Source organism: Rhamphochromis sp. 'chilingali' (assembly GCF_963969265.1).
Source record: "Rhamphochromis sp. 'chilingali' genome assembly, chromosome: 16".
NCBI classification, from domain to species: domain Eukaryota; kingdom Metazoa; phylum Chordata; class Actinopteri; order Cichliformes; family Cichlidae; genus Rhamphochromis; species Rhamphochromis sp. 'chilingali'.
Window position 1 is genome coordinate 11,617,673 of NC_137943.1, and position 16,732 is coordinate 11,634,404.

Below are 16,732 nucleotides of genomic sequence, written 5' to 3' on the forward strand. Positions count from 1 at the left end.
CTTCTCCCTACCTTGACTGTAACAAGTGTTTATTCGAGTCGCTGTTGTCTTCCTGTCATTTCAAAGCAGTCTGATCATTCTCCTCTGAACTCAACAAGGCATTTTCACTACTGTGCACAGTTTTCTTACCTGTTTGGATCATTCTTTATGAACTGTAGAGATAGTTGTGTGTAAAAATAAACCAGCAGTTTCTGAATTACTCAGACCAGCCTGTGCAAAGTCAATGAAATCACTGTACTTCCACATTCTCACACTCAGTTTTCAGCATCTCATCCTGAATATGTCTACATGTCCTAATGAGCAGAGTTGCTGCGATGTGATTGGATGATCGTAGATATCCAACGAGCAGTCTGACAGGTGTACCTAATGAAGCTGCCGCTGAGTGTACGCTTAAGATGGGTTACATTTAACATATTCCAGACACTGCCAAGCACGTAGAAAAATTAAAATATGTTGCGAAGCGGTCAGACTGACTTCATCTTTTTTTGTTGTTTTTTTTGTTTCATACAGAACAACATATATATGGCAAACAATAAAGAACCTCAGTCATAAACCAGATGTTACATGCTGGATAAGACAGATAACGTCTTCGTTCAGAAACAAACAAACAAACCAAAGCATATATTGTAAATCACAAAGAAAAAACATTTGGGCACTTTGGGACCTTTCGTAAACTTTCTATAAGTCAGTCATTTAGTCTGTTTAAATAACCAGTTCTTGTCGTCCATGTGGTGTTCAGTTTGTTTTGAAGGGGCAAAAACATTTTTATTTCCTATGCTTGAACATTTTTTCTGAAAGGGCAAAAGAGCTGTTTGTATTATCAGTACGAGGAGCTCGTGTGGTTTTTGGTACTTTTCTTTCTTTCTTTGACATTAGTGGGAGGTTTTCTAAGTAATAATAAAAACATTGTTTGGGAACGAAAGAACTGCGATAAGAAATACTGTGTATTCATTTACAAAGCAAACGGGAGGCGAATCCTTGACAGCACTTCCATCTAGTGGTGGAAGGAGGAGTAAACGTGCTGCAAAGAGGAGGGGTTACCTCTGTCCAAAGATGCTGAATGTCCTTTTTTCCCTTTTTTTAAAAAAATAAGAGATGAAATTTCACATAAAACTGAAACGACTGCTTTGACCTTGTTACTCACAGTCTGAACATGTATATCAAAAGCGCTCGTTTTAGAGTTATTTAAATTCAGAAAAACAAAAAGAAAAGCTCTTTATGTAACAACAAATGAATAAATTAAACTCTTTTTTTATGCTGAAACAACCAGCGCTGCCTTGATCTCATCTTACATCAAAGTCTCCCTGCGTCTGTGTGTGTGTGTGAGCGCCCCCACACATACACTCTCTCTAATCCTCGCACACAGATGTCGGCACACCCATGAATATTTTGAACAGTTCTTTTCGTTTTCTTTCTTTTTCTTTTTTTCAGTTCCAGTTGCAGTGCACTCATGAAAACCAAACTGGTCTCTATAGCAACAGATGGCTGAATGAGCCGAGGTGCTGTGACCAATGAAGATACACTGAATTAATATGACCTATTTTAACCTCTGTGTACTTTTTAATTGGTAGCAACAATCATTTTTATTCAACATTGATCCCAGCAGATAAAAGCAGCATAAAATAAGATGGCAGGGCGTTGGTGGGAGAACTCATTTAGCCTATTTTCCTGTTAATTTTGCAGTGTTTCCAGCAGTTTTACTCCAGACACAGACAATGTTTGCATAGTTGTGGATCTCAGAAAGGATTTGTGACTTCGGTATGGCCCTAGCCTGCGTGTATGAGGTGTGCAGCCAGGGGAGAAAAGAGAGCGGGCATATGGGAAGGTGAGGCGTGAACCTGGAGAGAAGCACAGATGGAAGATGAGTCATGTGACTTGTGCAGAGTGGCAGGCAGGGACCTGGACGGAGGCCCAGGACGGGCCGTGGCCACGACGCAGTGAAAGTCTTCATCTGCGTGTTTATCTGCAGAAATCTGCCGGACAAATAATCAGTATGACGTCACAGAAGCAGCGCTGGCACGGATCCAAATAAAACCCATTTTTAAAATGGTGTCTGGCTTAGTTTCACACCGGCAAAACCATCACGGGTACATTTCTATTCCCTGGATTGTAGTGCAACATCAAATGTAGCCTCGGGACAGTTTGGCCTCGCTCCACCTGTGATATATGTGCCGACTGCTATCGCCTTCTTGTTTCAAATCTGTTGTCCGGCACTGCTCCAAGTCATTTACGCTGCACTTATTGAACGCATAGCTGACATTATTTATTTAAGGTAGCAACAGATCTGGCTCATCCCTCTGACAAATCTGACACCCATCCAAAACAAACAAAACAAAAAACAAAACAGCATCAGCTGCACAACTGAGGCAAGAAACTATGCTGGGTGCGTACGTTTGGTGTATTAGCAGAACTCAAGTGAAAACTACAGCAGGCTGTTTTTTTTTCTCTTCTCCCAGACTTTTATGCCAAGTGGGTGCTGTTGTTACAATCTGGTCGATGTACGAGTTTATTCTTCACCTAAAAAGATTTGTATAATACTTTGTCTCTTTTAAATGATCTGTATACATCCTTTAATACTGAGATTGCTGAAGGCCTTTGTTGGCACTGATGAGGTTTACCAGCCCTCTGTATTTTTTGTTTTCTTTTTGGCTGACTTTTCAATCAAAATGTCTTCAGGTAACAAGTTATACAAAACAAATGCTATTCGAAAGTTCTCCAAGGAGAGGTTTTTTTTGTGTGTTCCTCTCATTCTCATGCAATAGGGTCTACATAAGGATGCAGGATGCAGTTCTTGTTGTGGTCTAATACCTCTGCGATACATCTAAAAACAGCTTTTCCTTCTCAGCTAAAAGGCAGGCATAACTCTATATTCCAGTCCAAAGCATGTGAGGGGGTTCAAACAAGCTTTGATGCAGCTCCAGGTCCTTGACAAATAGTTTGCTGTGGACTTCTTGTGCTACGTCAGATCCCAGATGTAATATCCGTACCGGCTAATTGCGATAGTCCATTTGAATCATTCAGGAAGAAGAAGCCACGGAGGGGTGGAGGGGGGGGCCAACCATTGGGCTTACTTTCCTATCCATTTACACCCCCCTCCACTTATTTTTTTTCCAAAAGGGAACAATCATATTTTTGTGTGTGCAAACATTTCACTCTCTTATTTTGGCGGTATGACGACGAGCGGCGCCCCTCTCCGCGGCCTCCACATTAGCACTTGGGCATCGTTGGCGTTCGGCCTCCCCAGCGCGTTGGGAGGGATGGGTTCCTGGTAGTTGAGGATGTGCGGTTGCTCCTGGTAGGGGCGGCCCACCAGTGAGGCCCGAGAGCCCAGCGGCATGTCTGGATCCACGGCGATATCCACCCGCATCCGCCACCGCACCGTCTGCAACACTATACGCTCCTGGAAGAGGAGACAGAGCCACCGTGTTAATATGGTCGATGTGCTTGCTGATGATCTTTTAAGACCAAGCTGCTGACACAAAACTAAAACAGCTGTGCTTTCCTCGTGTTCTTTAATAAAATATCTCTTTCAAAAGACAACACATCCTGATTCACATGTTGTGCTGGACTGACTTCTGATGCCGCTGCTACATCAGGAGAGTTGAAGGTAATGATGAGATATTTTGTAACTTTACACCAGACTGGGAAAGTGCAGGAGAAAGTGATTACATCATAGCCAGTGTGAAATGGGAGAGTGGTTTCTGAAGATATACGGCTGTTTTTCTCCCCCCTCCCCCCATCTTATCGTGATGTGGGCCAAAGGCAGGATCGCTGTGTTTCGGGCCTACCTTCGTGACAGAGTTCATGGCCACCAACCAGGTGATGAAACTCTGGTCCCTGGTGATGTGGGTCAGCATGGGTGTGTTGCTGTTGCTGATGGGGACAGCCCAGGTCACACTGGGGTAGAAGTTGTCGTTCATGCTGACCGTCAGACGGGACGGTTTGGATGTAGGGCCGGTGAGGGTGACCGTCTCTGTGGTGTTGCCGTACCAGGGGTAGCTGACACCATCCGAGTCACTGATGGCCTTGACCCGACCCTCTCGCAGTTCTGGTAACTCCCAGCTGGACCTGCAGCAGCGGACAAAAGAGGACACAGAGAAGCAGAGGATGAGAGACTTTGTTTGTGTGTGTGTGTGTGTGTGTGTGTGTGTGTGTGTGTGTGTGTGTGTGTGTGTGTGTGTGTGTGTGTGTGTGTGTGGCAGTGCCAGGTACAGGGTTTTGGTCTAGATGTGTGTGTGTGAGAGAATCACATGCACACCTTAGAGGCCCACAGTAAGCAAGAGAGGTTTGATGGCGTCTTCTACACACTTACATGCCAATATCGCCATAGGTATTGTAGAACTCCATCTGGGTGCAAGCTTGGATCCAGCCCACCACCCAGGTTTCGTTGCGGGGCACTGGTGGCATCACGACTCCCGCTGAGGCCCTGAAGTAAGGTGTCTTGTAGCGGAGCACAATCGGTGAGTTCTCCTCAATGATGGTGGGACACTGGTCAATAGAGGCGGACACCTCATACACTACAATGTTCTCCCGTCTGATGCGGGGCTTGCATGCGATGCTCTGAATACAGCCCATAGTGCAGGCGACAAGCAGAATGAGCAAAGCCAGAGAAGACGGGAGCCGATGATACCTGGCCAGTATGCACATCAGTCCCCTCAGGGTTCCACCCTTGCCTCAAGAGCAGATCTAATCCTTTAATTGCACATAATCACTGATTGGATAAAGGAAGAAAGGGGCGAGAAGAAGAAGAAAAAAAGCTAGGGGAATAAGCAACAGTCACCATTGATGAAAAATGAAAACTTCCACCATAATATCTTTAGGATGATATGGAGGTGAGACAGCAGTGTTGACTTGGGGGGAAGTATCGCAGATCTTCGCAGCCTCCTCCCCCCGGTCTGCCTGCTGACTGCCGCACTGCCCTTGGCGCTCGTCCCCAGAAACTGCAATCCGGCCTCCCCTGGGCTGCTGCTGCTGCCTCTCCGCCGAGCGTCCGCAGGCTCCTGTGTTCCCCGTCGTGTCCGCACGTCCGGCCGCACGTCGGTGCCCCTTGATCCTGCTGCTCTGCTCCCGGCTCTGCGCTGTCATGTCAAGTGGCGACAGGGCAGCCAGGTGCGTCAGAGGAGGAGGGGGTCTGGATGCCTTTTGTTTGCTCGGCTTTTCCCGTACTAGCCCTACATTCGCGAGGCGCCCTCACAAGCCAGAATCGGGGGTCCTCATCACTTTAAGCCCGCCATGAAAAGGAAGCTTCAGTAAAAAACGAGCGAGGACGATGTCTTACGAAAGCGAGCCACCGGGGCCGCAGAGGGTTATTTTAATGTTTCTCTTTTTTTTCCCTTTCCTCGCAGCGAGTTTCCATTCTTGGGGATGCATGAATGGTGCAATATGAATGGAGGCAGCGAGGCGGCATAAACGTGCAGGCGGGGAAACAGCGACTATACCGTCAGGCTATCGATCTCGTTGTTGCCGCTCAGCCTCACGGGCCGGAGAGCATCCTCTTCCCGCGGAGGGTCGAGTTGTTCGGTTTCGAGGTGCTGATGCTGTGTGGAGGTAGAGGAGGGAGGGGCGTCACCCGACCTCTGCATTGAAAAAAAAATAACAAGTGCACGCGGGCGTGTCTACGAGCATGCGTCACGCTAGAGTGGGACGCCATTGGTGGATTTGCTCGATAGCGGAAGTAGTGTCGTTTGACATCAACTCTCACTGACACGCATACACCGGCCAGCTCGGCTTATTAATACTATCATTATATATCCATACGTCGCCGGGTCGTACCCGCAGCCGGTGGCGCTAGTTTATGATCGGCCGTTTGTTCGGTAACTTGTCGCAGAAGGTCCCGAGTTTGCTGTACCGGGTGTCGCTGGTGATGAAGCCGCAGGTTGTATTCGTGCTGGGCGGGCCTGGCGCCGGCAAAGGAACTCAGTGCTCCAAAATCGTGGAGGTATGAGAGAAAGGGCAATGAAAACGGCCCTCTTCATCGAGCAGGGTTGTGAATGACGTGGTGCAAATGTGGTTCAGGGGGATATGCCTCTTTTTTTTTTATTGTTGCGACTTCAGTAGGATCTTTTATTATAGGATAGTATCCCAGTTTTCTGTCACTTCCGGTTGTCCTCTAAAACGAACCTGTGCGTTAGCCAGGCAGCTAGCTTGTTCACCTCACAGGATATCCAGATTAAGTGCCGAAAGAGAAGCAGGAGCTATATTTTAATATATTTATTTCTTCAAGGAGACTCGATGAGAATAATTCTTCACAATTGAGTGAGAGCAGCAAAGAATAAGGTATTTGTGGAGTCCTGCGACTGGATGAATGGGCTAAATAATACCTGTTTACGTAGAACAAACAGGAGATAGTGTATTGACTTTTCTTCAGTGCTGTCATCCTATCTGTGCAGATGGGGTTATGTAATGTCAGTGCGAGTCTGGAGTGCACTTGGCCACACTAGCCTTGACTTTGAACGATCAGAAACAAATAATGACATAGACATAGACAGGTATTGGACAAGGAACTAATCACCCCATCCTGCTGATAAGGCAAGGCACACGTCAACACATGTCAGTAATATCTGTTGTCAGGAATGTAGTAAGAAAACATTTTTTAAAAGAATCAAAGTATTGGGGGAAAGAGGCTGTTGTATATTACTGGAAGTTTTCTTTAACCCATAATTTATTTGTTCAGTCGGGCCAGAACAAAAAGTTATTTTATTTATTTCATCAGATCATCCTGAAAGTCAGCAAAGCAAAGCCAGGACTCGTAATGAGGCTGCTGCTTTGATGTTTGTCTGAAGCTCCTGAAGCTGCAGCTCTACTGGGGGCCGCCGTGGATTCTTTGATGTGTGTTTGGCAGACACAGCTTCTTTGAGAGAGAGACTTTATAGCTACCCTTGTTCACGGATGTTACTGGGTGTTGGCTGCCATGCTTCAAGTGCAGCGATCGGGCCTTGTGGCAGCTAGAGGCATAGAGGCTCCTTTCATTCAGGACTGACTCTTTTTTTCTGCTCAGCCTGTGAGTTAGAAAGATTTATGCTGTCTGTAAAGGCTGTCGCAGTGTTCACAGAAATGTACACACCTGGAAAATAGTTTTCGATTCTCATCACTGTTACTTGATTCAATTTAGAAATTTGTGTGTTTCTTAGAGTTATGGCTACACCCATTTGTCAGCTGGGGATTTACTCAGGGAAGAGCGAGCCAGAGAAGAGTCAGAGTTTGGACAGCTCATTGCCAACTACATCAAAGAGGGCAAAATCGTCCCAGTGGAAATCACCATCAACTTACTCAGGAAGGTGTGTATTCAATACAGGTTGTAAATCTGGTTCGCCTGGAAAGAGATCCTGCAGGTCAGACCTGTTTTCAACTACACTTTTACACTATTTGTTCAAACAAAAAAAATTCTACAAAACTGAGTTTTAACTTTTAATATTTACATTTTTCTCCAAAACCCCGACTTTGATTCTGACATTTTAGTCATTTGAATGTAATGTGAATGATTTCTTTCTGTTTATCATTCAGGTTATACTGCTTTGTTTTTCTAAACTAAAGAGACAAAAATGTATTGTAGTTGTATGTTAGATACCTTCTGCTAGAGTTTACTGGTAGTGTTTCAGAATCACTTTCTTGGATGACTGTGGTCTGTTTGCTGCACTGAGAGACTAATTTTAATTTTAAGTATGTCAGCATCATGATATGAACTGTTACAGATGCAAAAAAAAAAATCTCAAATGCAAAATATTTCCTGTTTGTTCTTCCCGTTTTGTTAGGCCATGGAAGCGACGATGAAGGAAAACGAGAATAAGTTCCGGTTTCTCATCGATGGTTTCCCCCGAAACGAGGACAACCTTCAGGGGTGGAATAGTGTCATGGATGGAAAAGCTGATGTTAAATTTGTGCTTTTCTTTGACTGCAGCAATGAGGTAAGTCATGGACCTTTTATTGTCCATTTCACAGCAGGGATTGCTGTTTAAATGAGGATACAGAGAAATCATTTAACATTTATTTGCTTCATTCTCATCTTCTGTATTGCTACCACCTGCTGAAGTAGAGTGATGTCAAATTGTTGTGTAGTCACCCACAAAACTAAAGTGTAAAAAGAGCATGTTCTTACATCTGGCAAATCATCTTAAGTTTTTAGATTTCAGTGGGGAAAAAACATCCTGGAATTAAAAGTTCTTAAAAGTACTTTTGGTGGAAATGTGGTTCTGCTGTGCTGAGCTGATGTTTTGCGAGTTATTTTGCACTGATTTTGACTCTTCTGTCTGCAGGTTTGCATCAACAGATGTCTAGAAAGAGGAAAGAGCAGTGGGCGAACAGATGACAACAGGGAGAGCCTGGAGAAAAGGTGCAGTTCTCTACTGAGGAACTAATATCTGGAGTCAGACCTTTAATCTGTTTTAATTTAATAATATACCACTGAGTCGTCCATTTCCTGTGTTCGTTTTTTCCCCTCTATAGGAAAAACATGCATGTCTGATCATTATAGATTTGTCTGCCCCATTTAACTTACTGGTGGATACCTGCACAAATGTTTTTGACCTAATTTATGTCTGCTTGGAGTCCCTTGTGTCATCTGACCCCGATAACATGCCATATTTTTCTTCATTGCAGAATCCAAACCTACCTGCAGTCTACACGACCAATCATTGATCTGTATGAGAAACAAGGCAAGGTGCACACTATAGATGCTTCTCGCTCAGTGGATGAGGTGAGTAAACAGCGTCGGCTGCAGGAAAACATTCAGGAATGCCTCCCATAGAGGCCAGTTAAGACCAGTTAAGGCAAACAAGCCCTGATATATGAGAGAGATTATGTGAAGAATGCTACTTGTAGATTCAGTCCCCCATCATGCACCCAGGATGTTTTCAAGTTGTAATTTTTCACATTTTAGATCGAATGCTGTTGGGATTGTCGGGGGGAACTGGTAGTTTGCCCAAACAGGTATTTTGACAGGTTTTCGTGCCAAGGCTGCCATCATATGGTGGTTGTGATGTTCAGTAAATCCACCAATCTCCCTTTCAGGCTCATTTCCTTGTGCACCTCTGCATCACTATTTTTAGATAAGGCCTCTTCTGCAGTTTCACATTGGGCCCAAAGTTTCCCAGAGAAAATCATCGCTGGTGATGAGAGCTTATCTCATCACTTCTCACTCAACTTTTCAGAGGAGGAATCTTTCATCCCAGCGTTTTCTATTCTCCTGTCGTAAACATTTAACACCGTCTCGCAGCAGTTCATGAAATAGTCATGACCTTTAGTCTACTAATTCATTTCCCTAGACACAAATCTTACACTTTTTTCACGCACGCACAAATTTCCAAACAGTGTTTTGGTGTACCCGTGTCCATGCGCACAAAATGACCTTTTTCCACTTTTAAAAGTGGAAGAAGAAAAAAGTGCTGGAGCAAGTTATTTGTTATTTCTCATGCTACAAACCCAAATCTGAGTCACACTAATCAGAGAGTTTAAGACATTTTAGGGGTTTTTTTTAATAACTAAATTTTTTTTTAGAATTATTTGAATATACATTAGCCCTTTGACAGACTGGCCACCTGTCCTGGGTTTACCTGGCATGTCTGTCATTTACTGCATCCAAAGATTTGTTACCCATGTGACATCATCCACTTTTATCTGCCACTCGGACACACTTGACGGACATCCAGCACTCATCGCAGACACAAAAGTGCCCATAAAATGACTTGTGGTGTGCCCCAAGGGTCGGTTTTAGGCCCTGTACTTTTTAATTTGTATATGCTCCCTCTTGGCGGTGTCATCAGAAGGCATGGAGTGAACTTCCACAGTTACGCTGATGTTGTACATCTACGTGTCTCCTGATGACACCAGACCAATGGATGCCCTTTTTAACTGTATTCTAGATATAAAATCTTGGATGGCAGAAAACTTTTTACAGCTTAACCAGGACAAAACTGAAGTTTTAATCGTCGGTCCTGAGGCTCAGAGAGTCTAAATTACAGGCATTTTCACTATGTCCTTCACTACAAGTGAAAAACCTGGGTGTTATTTCCGACTCTGAGCTTGGTTTTATCCCACATATTAAACATGTAACCAAAATTGGATTTTATCATCTAAAGAATATAGCCAGAGTCCCGCCTATTCTCTCTCGGGCCAACATGGAGATGCTGATGCATGCTTTTATTACCAGTCGCATTGATTACTGTAATGCCCTGCTCTCTGGTCTTCCTAAGAAGAATATTTCAACTTTACAACTCTTGCAAAACTCTGCAGCTCGTGTGCTGACGAAGACCAGAGGGCGGGCCCACATTACACCGGTTTTAGAATTGCTCCATTGGCTCCCCGTGTGTTTCAGGATCGATTTTAAAGTTCTTTTATTGGTTTTTAAATGTCTTAATGGTCTCGGGCCTTCTTATCTCTCAGATCTGCTTTTACCATACGAACCCTCGTGGACCCTGAGGTCCTCTGGTACTGGCCTTTTGATTGTTCCTAAAGTCAGGACACATACTCACGGAGAGGCAGCTTTTCAGTGGTATGGTCCTCGTCTGTGGAACAGCCTGCCGGAGGAGCTCAGGGCCGCAGAGAACGTACATGTTTTTAAGAACAGGCTCAAGACCCACCTTTTTAATTTAGCTTTTACTTAGCGTTTATTTATTCTATGTTATCCTGTTAATCTATTTATATTATTAAATTAGGTTCTACATAATATTTATTGTATTTTATCTTTTTATTCTGTATATACTATTATTAGGTCATATCTCCAGTGTTTCCTCGGAGGGGGCTCTCTGCACCGGGGTTGTGATCGACCGTGGCTGCTGTGGCTCTTCTCAGCCTGGCTGGGGGGCTTCTTTGCCTCCCTCCTGCTGTGTGCCCAGCCTGGAGGCTGCGGTCTGTGACCAGCTCCCGGTGCAGACGGCTCCCTGTTATAGTGTTTCCTCACCTGGCTCATGTGTGCCCAGCCTAATTTTGCCCAATTTTACTTTTCGAGTGTAAATGTGTGTGTGTGGGGGGGGGGCGTGTATCCATGACCGCTTATGTTAATGAGAGTGTGGGGAGTGAAATGGAGGGCGGGATGGGGTGGGCTGCTTTTAACCATGTAAAGCACTTTGTGCTGCATTTCTGTATGAAAAGTGCTTTATAAATAAAGATTGATTGATTGATTGAAGTATTCGGAACAGCCGCTCAGGCATGTCAAAGAGGCGACCTTTACTGGATTTCCAGTTTTTATTGAGTTTTTGTTGCACCTGTCATTTAAAAACAGTAATACATAGCCACGGACGGCGAGATAAGCTTCACCTGCAGCTCTTCCAGTAGTTCAGGCTTTCTAACACGTTGCTTTTTGTCTATTCCAGGTGTTCGCTGATGTGAAAGCCATCCTAGACAAAGAGGGTTGAGTTTCGCCAACTGCCAACATTCATTTATCTTTTATATTTCTTTTTATCAACTGCATTTACACTATAATAAGTTTATATGTTCATTCATATGACTTTTTACATTTGGTTAATTTTGACTTTGTAAACGCTGTACTGTTTATTTGTGAGGATGTAAAATGTGTATGAATGTGGAGGTAGCAATGGCAAGCGGCTACCTGTGATGAACTAGTTATTATTCAGAAGAGCTCACAGTGTAGTCTTTCCTCATAGTCTGAGGCCTCAGCTTAGAGACACACTTCTTTTGTCAAAGGCACTCGCAGCACTGAAAGTCTAAGAAAAACTGTACGTATGACAAATGTTTTCAGGGGCATTGATAGAAGCTATCTCGCTCTTGATAAAAAATGTTTGATCTGATGACAAGGAAGGAGTTAAGTCTGTACTGAACCACATATAGCCTCTCTGCCATCCAAATAAAATGAATACAACATCCATCTCATGTTTACTGGACAGCACTACAGCATGAACACTCGCTTTTGTGCCGTGTGTCAGTATCTGCTACATGTTCCTGTGATAAGCTTCAATTTGGCGATGAATGCCCACATTATTATTCCAGAATGCGCGTCATCACGCCTATGCGAGCTGGGATTAGTGATAGTGAAAATGAAGATTAGGTGAAGTTAAGTATGCGCTGTGTACGTTTGTAAGTTCTTTTAAAAGTGCCGTCTCTTTTGTGTTACCTCTGTCGACACCGCAGTGGATTTTAAAACCAATCAATATGTGACTGAAATGCCGGGTCCAAAGTAAAGCACATAGTTTTAAATACAAGAATTGTTTTTAGTACTTGGATGAAAATACTGTAGAACAAATGGATAAATATGTTTTCCCCTTGAGACCCTCTCCAAGGCCTTTGCTGCAGCTGCCTTCAGTTACTGCTTGATTGCGAGTTTGTCCTTAAACATCATCTGCTGGGTTGAAAATCAGGTGACTGACTTGACCATTGAAGAATATCTGATTTCTTTACCTTAAGAAACTCTTTGAGTTACTTTGGCAGAATGCTTCTGAGTCATCATCCATTTCAAACGCTGCCTGGTGAGTTTGAAAGAATTAACCAAAATGGTCCCTGGCAGCTCACACAATAGTGTTGTCTATACAATATTTGTCTGAATCTGCGCAGAGAGTATAGCCCTGAACACTTTGTTTTTCATCCTGCTGCTTCTATCAGCAGTCACATCATCATAAACACTAGTGAGCCGGTTCCACTGGCAGCCATTCATCCGCATGTCACAATACTGCCTCCACATATAATGAGGTGAGCTTCAGATCAGATGAGCCGTTTCTCCCCTTCTCCACACGTCTCTCTTCCCATCATTCTGGTACAAGTTCATCTTGGTTTCATCTGTCCAAAGATTCTCTGATGTTTTCTGGAAAAGTCTAATCTGGCTTTCTTGTTCTTGAGTGTAACCAGTAGTTTCAGCCTCACTGTAAACCCTCTGTATTTACATCCGTGAAGGTTCCTCATGATTGTAGACCTCGACACTGATACACTCATCTCCTCAAGAGTGTTCTTGACTTGGTTAAATACGCCCAATTACAGCGTCGTTCACTTTAATCAACATTTCTTTTTGACATTCATCATATTGTGAGTTTCAATTAAAAGATACCAAATGCATGGAATAATCATGAAACTGGCGTCACCAGGCCAGGAAACTGCACCTCCAGTTAATTTTAAGCCTCTGAATGTGGCTGTAATTTATGAGGTGCCGTAAGGGACATTATTACTGAAACGCTCTCACACACACTACTGAAATTTTAGCTCTCACTCACACTACTGAAACGCTCTCACACACACGACTGAAATTTTAGCTCTCACACACACTACTGAAACACTCTCACACACACAACTGAAACGCTCTCACACACACGACTGAAACGCTCTCACACACACAACTGAAACGCTCTCACACACACTACTGAAACGCTCTCACACACACTACTGAAATTTTAGCTCTCACACACACTACTGAAACGCTCTCACACACACGACTGAAATTTTAGCTCTCACACACACTACTGAAACACTCTCACACACACAACTGAAACGCTCTCACACACACGACTGAAACGCTCTCACACACACAACTGAAACGCTCTCACACACACAACTGAAACGCTCTCACACACACTACTGAAATTTTAGCTCTCACACACACTACTGAAACGCTCTCACACACACGACTGAAATTTTAGCTCTCACACACACTACTGAAACACTCTCACACACACAACTGAAACGCTCTCACACACACGACTGAAACGCTCTCACACACACGACTGAAATTTTAGCTCTCACACACACAACTGAAACGCTCTCACACACACAACTGAAACGCTCTCACACACACTACTGAAACGCTCTCACACACACAACTGAAACGCTCTCACACACACTACTGAAATTTTAGCTCTCACACACACTACTGAAACGCTCTCACACACACAACTGAAACGCTCTCACACACACAACTGAAACGCTCTCACACACACTACTGAAATTTTAGCTCTCACACACACAACTGAAACGCTCTCACACACACTACTGAAATTTTAGCTCTCACACACACTACTGAAACGCTCTCACACACACTACTGAAACGCTCTCACACACACAACTGAAACGCTCTCACACACACTACTGAAATTTTAGCTCTCACACACACTACTGAAACGCTCTCACACACACACAACTGAAACGCTCTCACACACACTACTGAAAAACCAAGTCATTTCAGTTGAACAGGAAGGCATTTCAGTTGAACAGGAAGGTGTTTCAGTTGAACAGGAAGGCATTTCAGTTAAACAGGAAGGCATTTCAGTTGAACAGGAAGTTAATTCTTGACAAGGAAACTGAAGGAAAAAGTGTTAGATTTCAAACAAACCACTACACAGATGTCTACTCAGCAACCTGTTAGTTAGGGGTGGGTTTTTATAATCGATTTATTGATTAAAATCGATTCTGGCTTGGATAACGTGAAATCGATTCATTAAAATCCTGAATCGATTTTTTAATATAAATTTATTTTACCCGAAATGCCAGAATCTCTGGTGAAACCTCACAAAATTTCAACAACCACCAAACAGCTAAGACAGTAAATGAGAGCAGGTACGGCTTCTGCACAAAGACGTAAACACACAGCGCGGATCAGAATCAGTGAGATGTCGCCTTTCTCACCCGACAGCACGGACACGGTCGGGGCTGAAAGCCGACAGCTCGCTGACTCTGATCTGTCGGCAGGTCCGCGCTTTGTTTTCACCCCGTTTTTGCGCCGATTCTAAAGCTGTTAGTTTTATCTCTCTCCAAACAATATTGACTGAACCAGCAGCAAAAGAAGATCCAAACTGCGCTTCACATAAACATCGTCATGAATTCCCTCACTGTTTTGCTTCCACCACGATAAAATCGCACGTCATGCACAGCCCTCTCTCTCTCTTTCTCTCTCTCTGTACTTCAAGAACAGTTTCCCGTCTAAAAATCTGTTTTCTGTATTATTCGCTTGCTTGTTATGCACAAGTCTACTGTTGTTTACAGCGCAGTCGGCCGCTGTTTTTTTTTTCCATTTTACATACTTCCGAAAAGAAAACCTAATTTCTGCCGTTCAATACTGAATAAATTTAAACTTTTTAAAATTATGCAAAATGCAAAACGTTAGCCGTGTCTCTAATAAAACCGCTGTAACGTCAGAGGTAACGTTCATATGGTTTTCTTTCGTTTTTGATGTACTGCAGAATATTTTTTATAAAATCCCAGGCCAGGAAAACCACCTTCATGTTTTTATGTGTTTTATCTTCAGCTACTTTGGCACAAAGGCATCTGCTGTGATGCTCACACCTTTGATAAAGTCTTGCGTGTGTCAGCTTCCTTTTTTTAAATACAAAAATATGTAAATGTACTGATCTGAATTATAATATTTCTGACTGTCAAAATTCCCCATAATCAAATCGAATCGAATTGAATCGAATCGTGGAACAAATCGATTCTGGACCTTAGTGAGACAGCTGCATTACTTAACAATATATTAGCCTCAGCATAAGTCAAAATTTTGAATAGCGGGAGACGTGCATTATCCTGGTTTTTTTTTTTGGCATATGTGTTTTTTGTCTTTTTTAGCAAAGAAAAATATCTTAAAATCATCAATAAAACCAGGGAGAGAAGGCTTAGCGTTCCTCCATTTAGCACAATGGATATGATATTTACTCAAAAGTATGATGATGTTAATAATGTCTGAGACATCCAATGCTAGATGATCCATATAAAAAAATTATGATGTAATTCAAACAGTGGCACATCATTAATATTTAGGGAAATCCAATTTTTTAAGTTGCACCAAATACATTGTGTGATAGGGCATAGGAAAAAAAAAAGATGTTCTAGGGTTTCATTTTCATCAGTACAAAAAGAACACTGATCCACCTCAAAGCCAAATCTCTTTTTTTAGAAATTCTGCCACAGTATTAGTTTTGTTTAAAGTGTGTTTCTTTAACTTTAGGTAGAATAGGCTATTTCATAAATTTTTAGTATGCTTTATCCAGTGTAACTAAATTAGAACCATGCCATGTAACCATTCTGTTGTAACTATGAAATATTTTGTCTTTGAAGAAACTACTAACAAATTTCTTATTGCATTTTTATCAAACAGCTGACATTGCCCTAGCAATAAATTTGGGAGCACTGATGAGAAATTATTGTATATCATAAAAATTTTAATCAAATGAAGCAGAGGCAGTGGGACCAGTTCACAAAATTTGTTATATTCTCTTTGAGAACAGTTTAGACAATATTTTTCTGAAAAGTCTGTGTAACTTAGAATGACACCGTTATCATCCAACAAATCTGTTATGAATATAATATTTTTGTTCAAACCAGTCACTCTTGAAAATTGATTTTTGATTAAGTGTTATTACCCTATTATTCCATAAGGTTGAATTATGGGGAGAAGTTGTGGGTAAATCTCATTTTCCCAAAAATGCAACGTCTGTTTTGGAAAGTTTGATATCTTTATGGGGATTTTATTTGCCACAAAATCACATTTCAAAATAAAGTCTAATCCTGTATACTATTTTATTAAACAAGAATCATGGGATGTGGAGCTAAGTAGAGTCTGGCTGTGACAGACAAGATTTTAACCATTTAATTCTAAGGGTGCCAACCATAAATTCCAATTCTGGAGTTTTGATACCACCTTTATTGTATCCCTTCACAAGCTGAGATCTTTCTATGTAATGGGTTTTATTCCTCCACAAAAATTCGAACACATTTCTATTTATGGTTTTCATGGTATTTATCGTTTTTTTATTTCTTATATTGTTTACGTGGCGCAAAAAAGGTTGGGGACTGCTGTACTAGCAGG

General features: G+C 42.6%; 2 protein-coding genes across 2 annotated transcripts; one reads left to right on the forward strand and one right to left on the reverse strand.

Moving 5' to 3' along the window:
* Nucleotides 1–1,838: 1,838 nt before the first annotated feature.
* fam78ba (family with sequence similarity 78 member Ba) lies at nucleotides 1,839–5,541 on the reverse strand. The gene is made up of 3 exons (XM_080907686.1): nucleotides 4,313–5,541; nucleotides 3,789–4,068; nucleotides 1,839–3,400 (listed from the first exon to the last, which is right to left on the reverse strand). Exons 1-3 carry the CDS (start codon nucleotides 4,645–4,647, stop codon nucleotides 3,158–3,160), a joined length of 858 nt encoding a protein of 285 aa, XP_080763812.1. The 5' UTR covers nucleotides 4,648–5,541; the 3' UTR covers nucleotides 1,839–3,157.
* A 121-nt stretch (nucleotides 5,542–5,662) lies between these two features.
* Nucleotides 5,663–11,831, forward strand: cmpk (cytidylate kinase). The gene is made up of 6 exons (XM_080861833.1): nucleotides 5,663–5,938; nucleotides 7,131–7,277; nucleotides 7,752–7,904; nucleotides 8,253–8,329; nucleotides 8,596–8,692; nucleotides 11,307–11,831. The coding sequence occupies exons 1-6, from the start codon at nucleotides 5,795–5,797 to the stop codon at nucleotides 11,346–11,348; spliced, it is 660 nt and encodes a 219-aa protein (XP_080717959.1). The 5' UTR covers nucleotides 5,663–5,794; the 3' UTR covers nucleotides 11,349–11,831.
* Nucleotides 11,832–16,732: the final 4,901 nt, after the last annotated feature.

Bases quoted from the DNA above. Each gene is read 5' to 3' on its own strand.
- fam78ba (XM_080907686.1), bottom strand. From the start codon at position 4,647: ATGTGCATACTGGCCAGGTATCATCGGCTCCCGTCTTCTCTGGCTTTG. The intron at 4,069-4,312 runs GTAAGTGTGTAG...CCGCTGCTGCAG, and splicing joins ACCTATGGCGATATTGGCAT to GTCCAGCTGGGAGTTACCAG. The intron at 3,401-3,788 runs GTAGGCCCGAAA...CTCCTCTTCCAG, and splicing joins CCATGAACTCTGTCACGAAG to GAGCGTATAGTGTTGCAGAC.
- cmpk (XM_080861833.1), top strand. From the start codon at position 5,795: ATGATCGGCCGTTTGTTCGGTAACTTGTCGCAGAAGGTCCCGAGTTTG. The intron at 5,939-7,130 runs GTATGAGAGAAA...TGTGTTTCTTAG, and splicing joins AGTGCTCCAAAATCGTGGAG to AGTTATGGCTACACCCATTT. The intron at 8,693-11,306 runs GTGAGTAAACAG...TGTCTATTCCAG, and splicing joins CTTCTCGCTCAGTGGATGAG to GTGTTCGCTGATGTGAAAGC.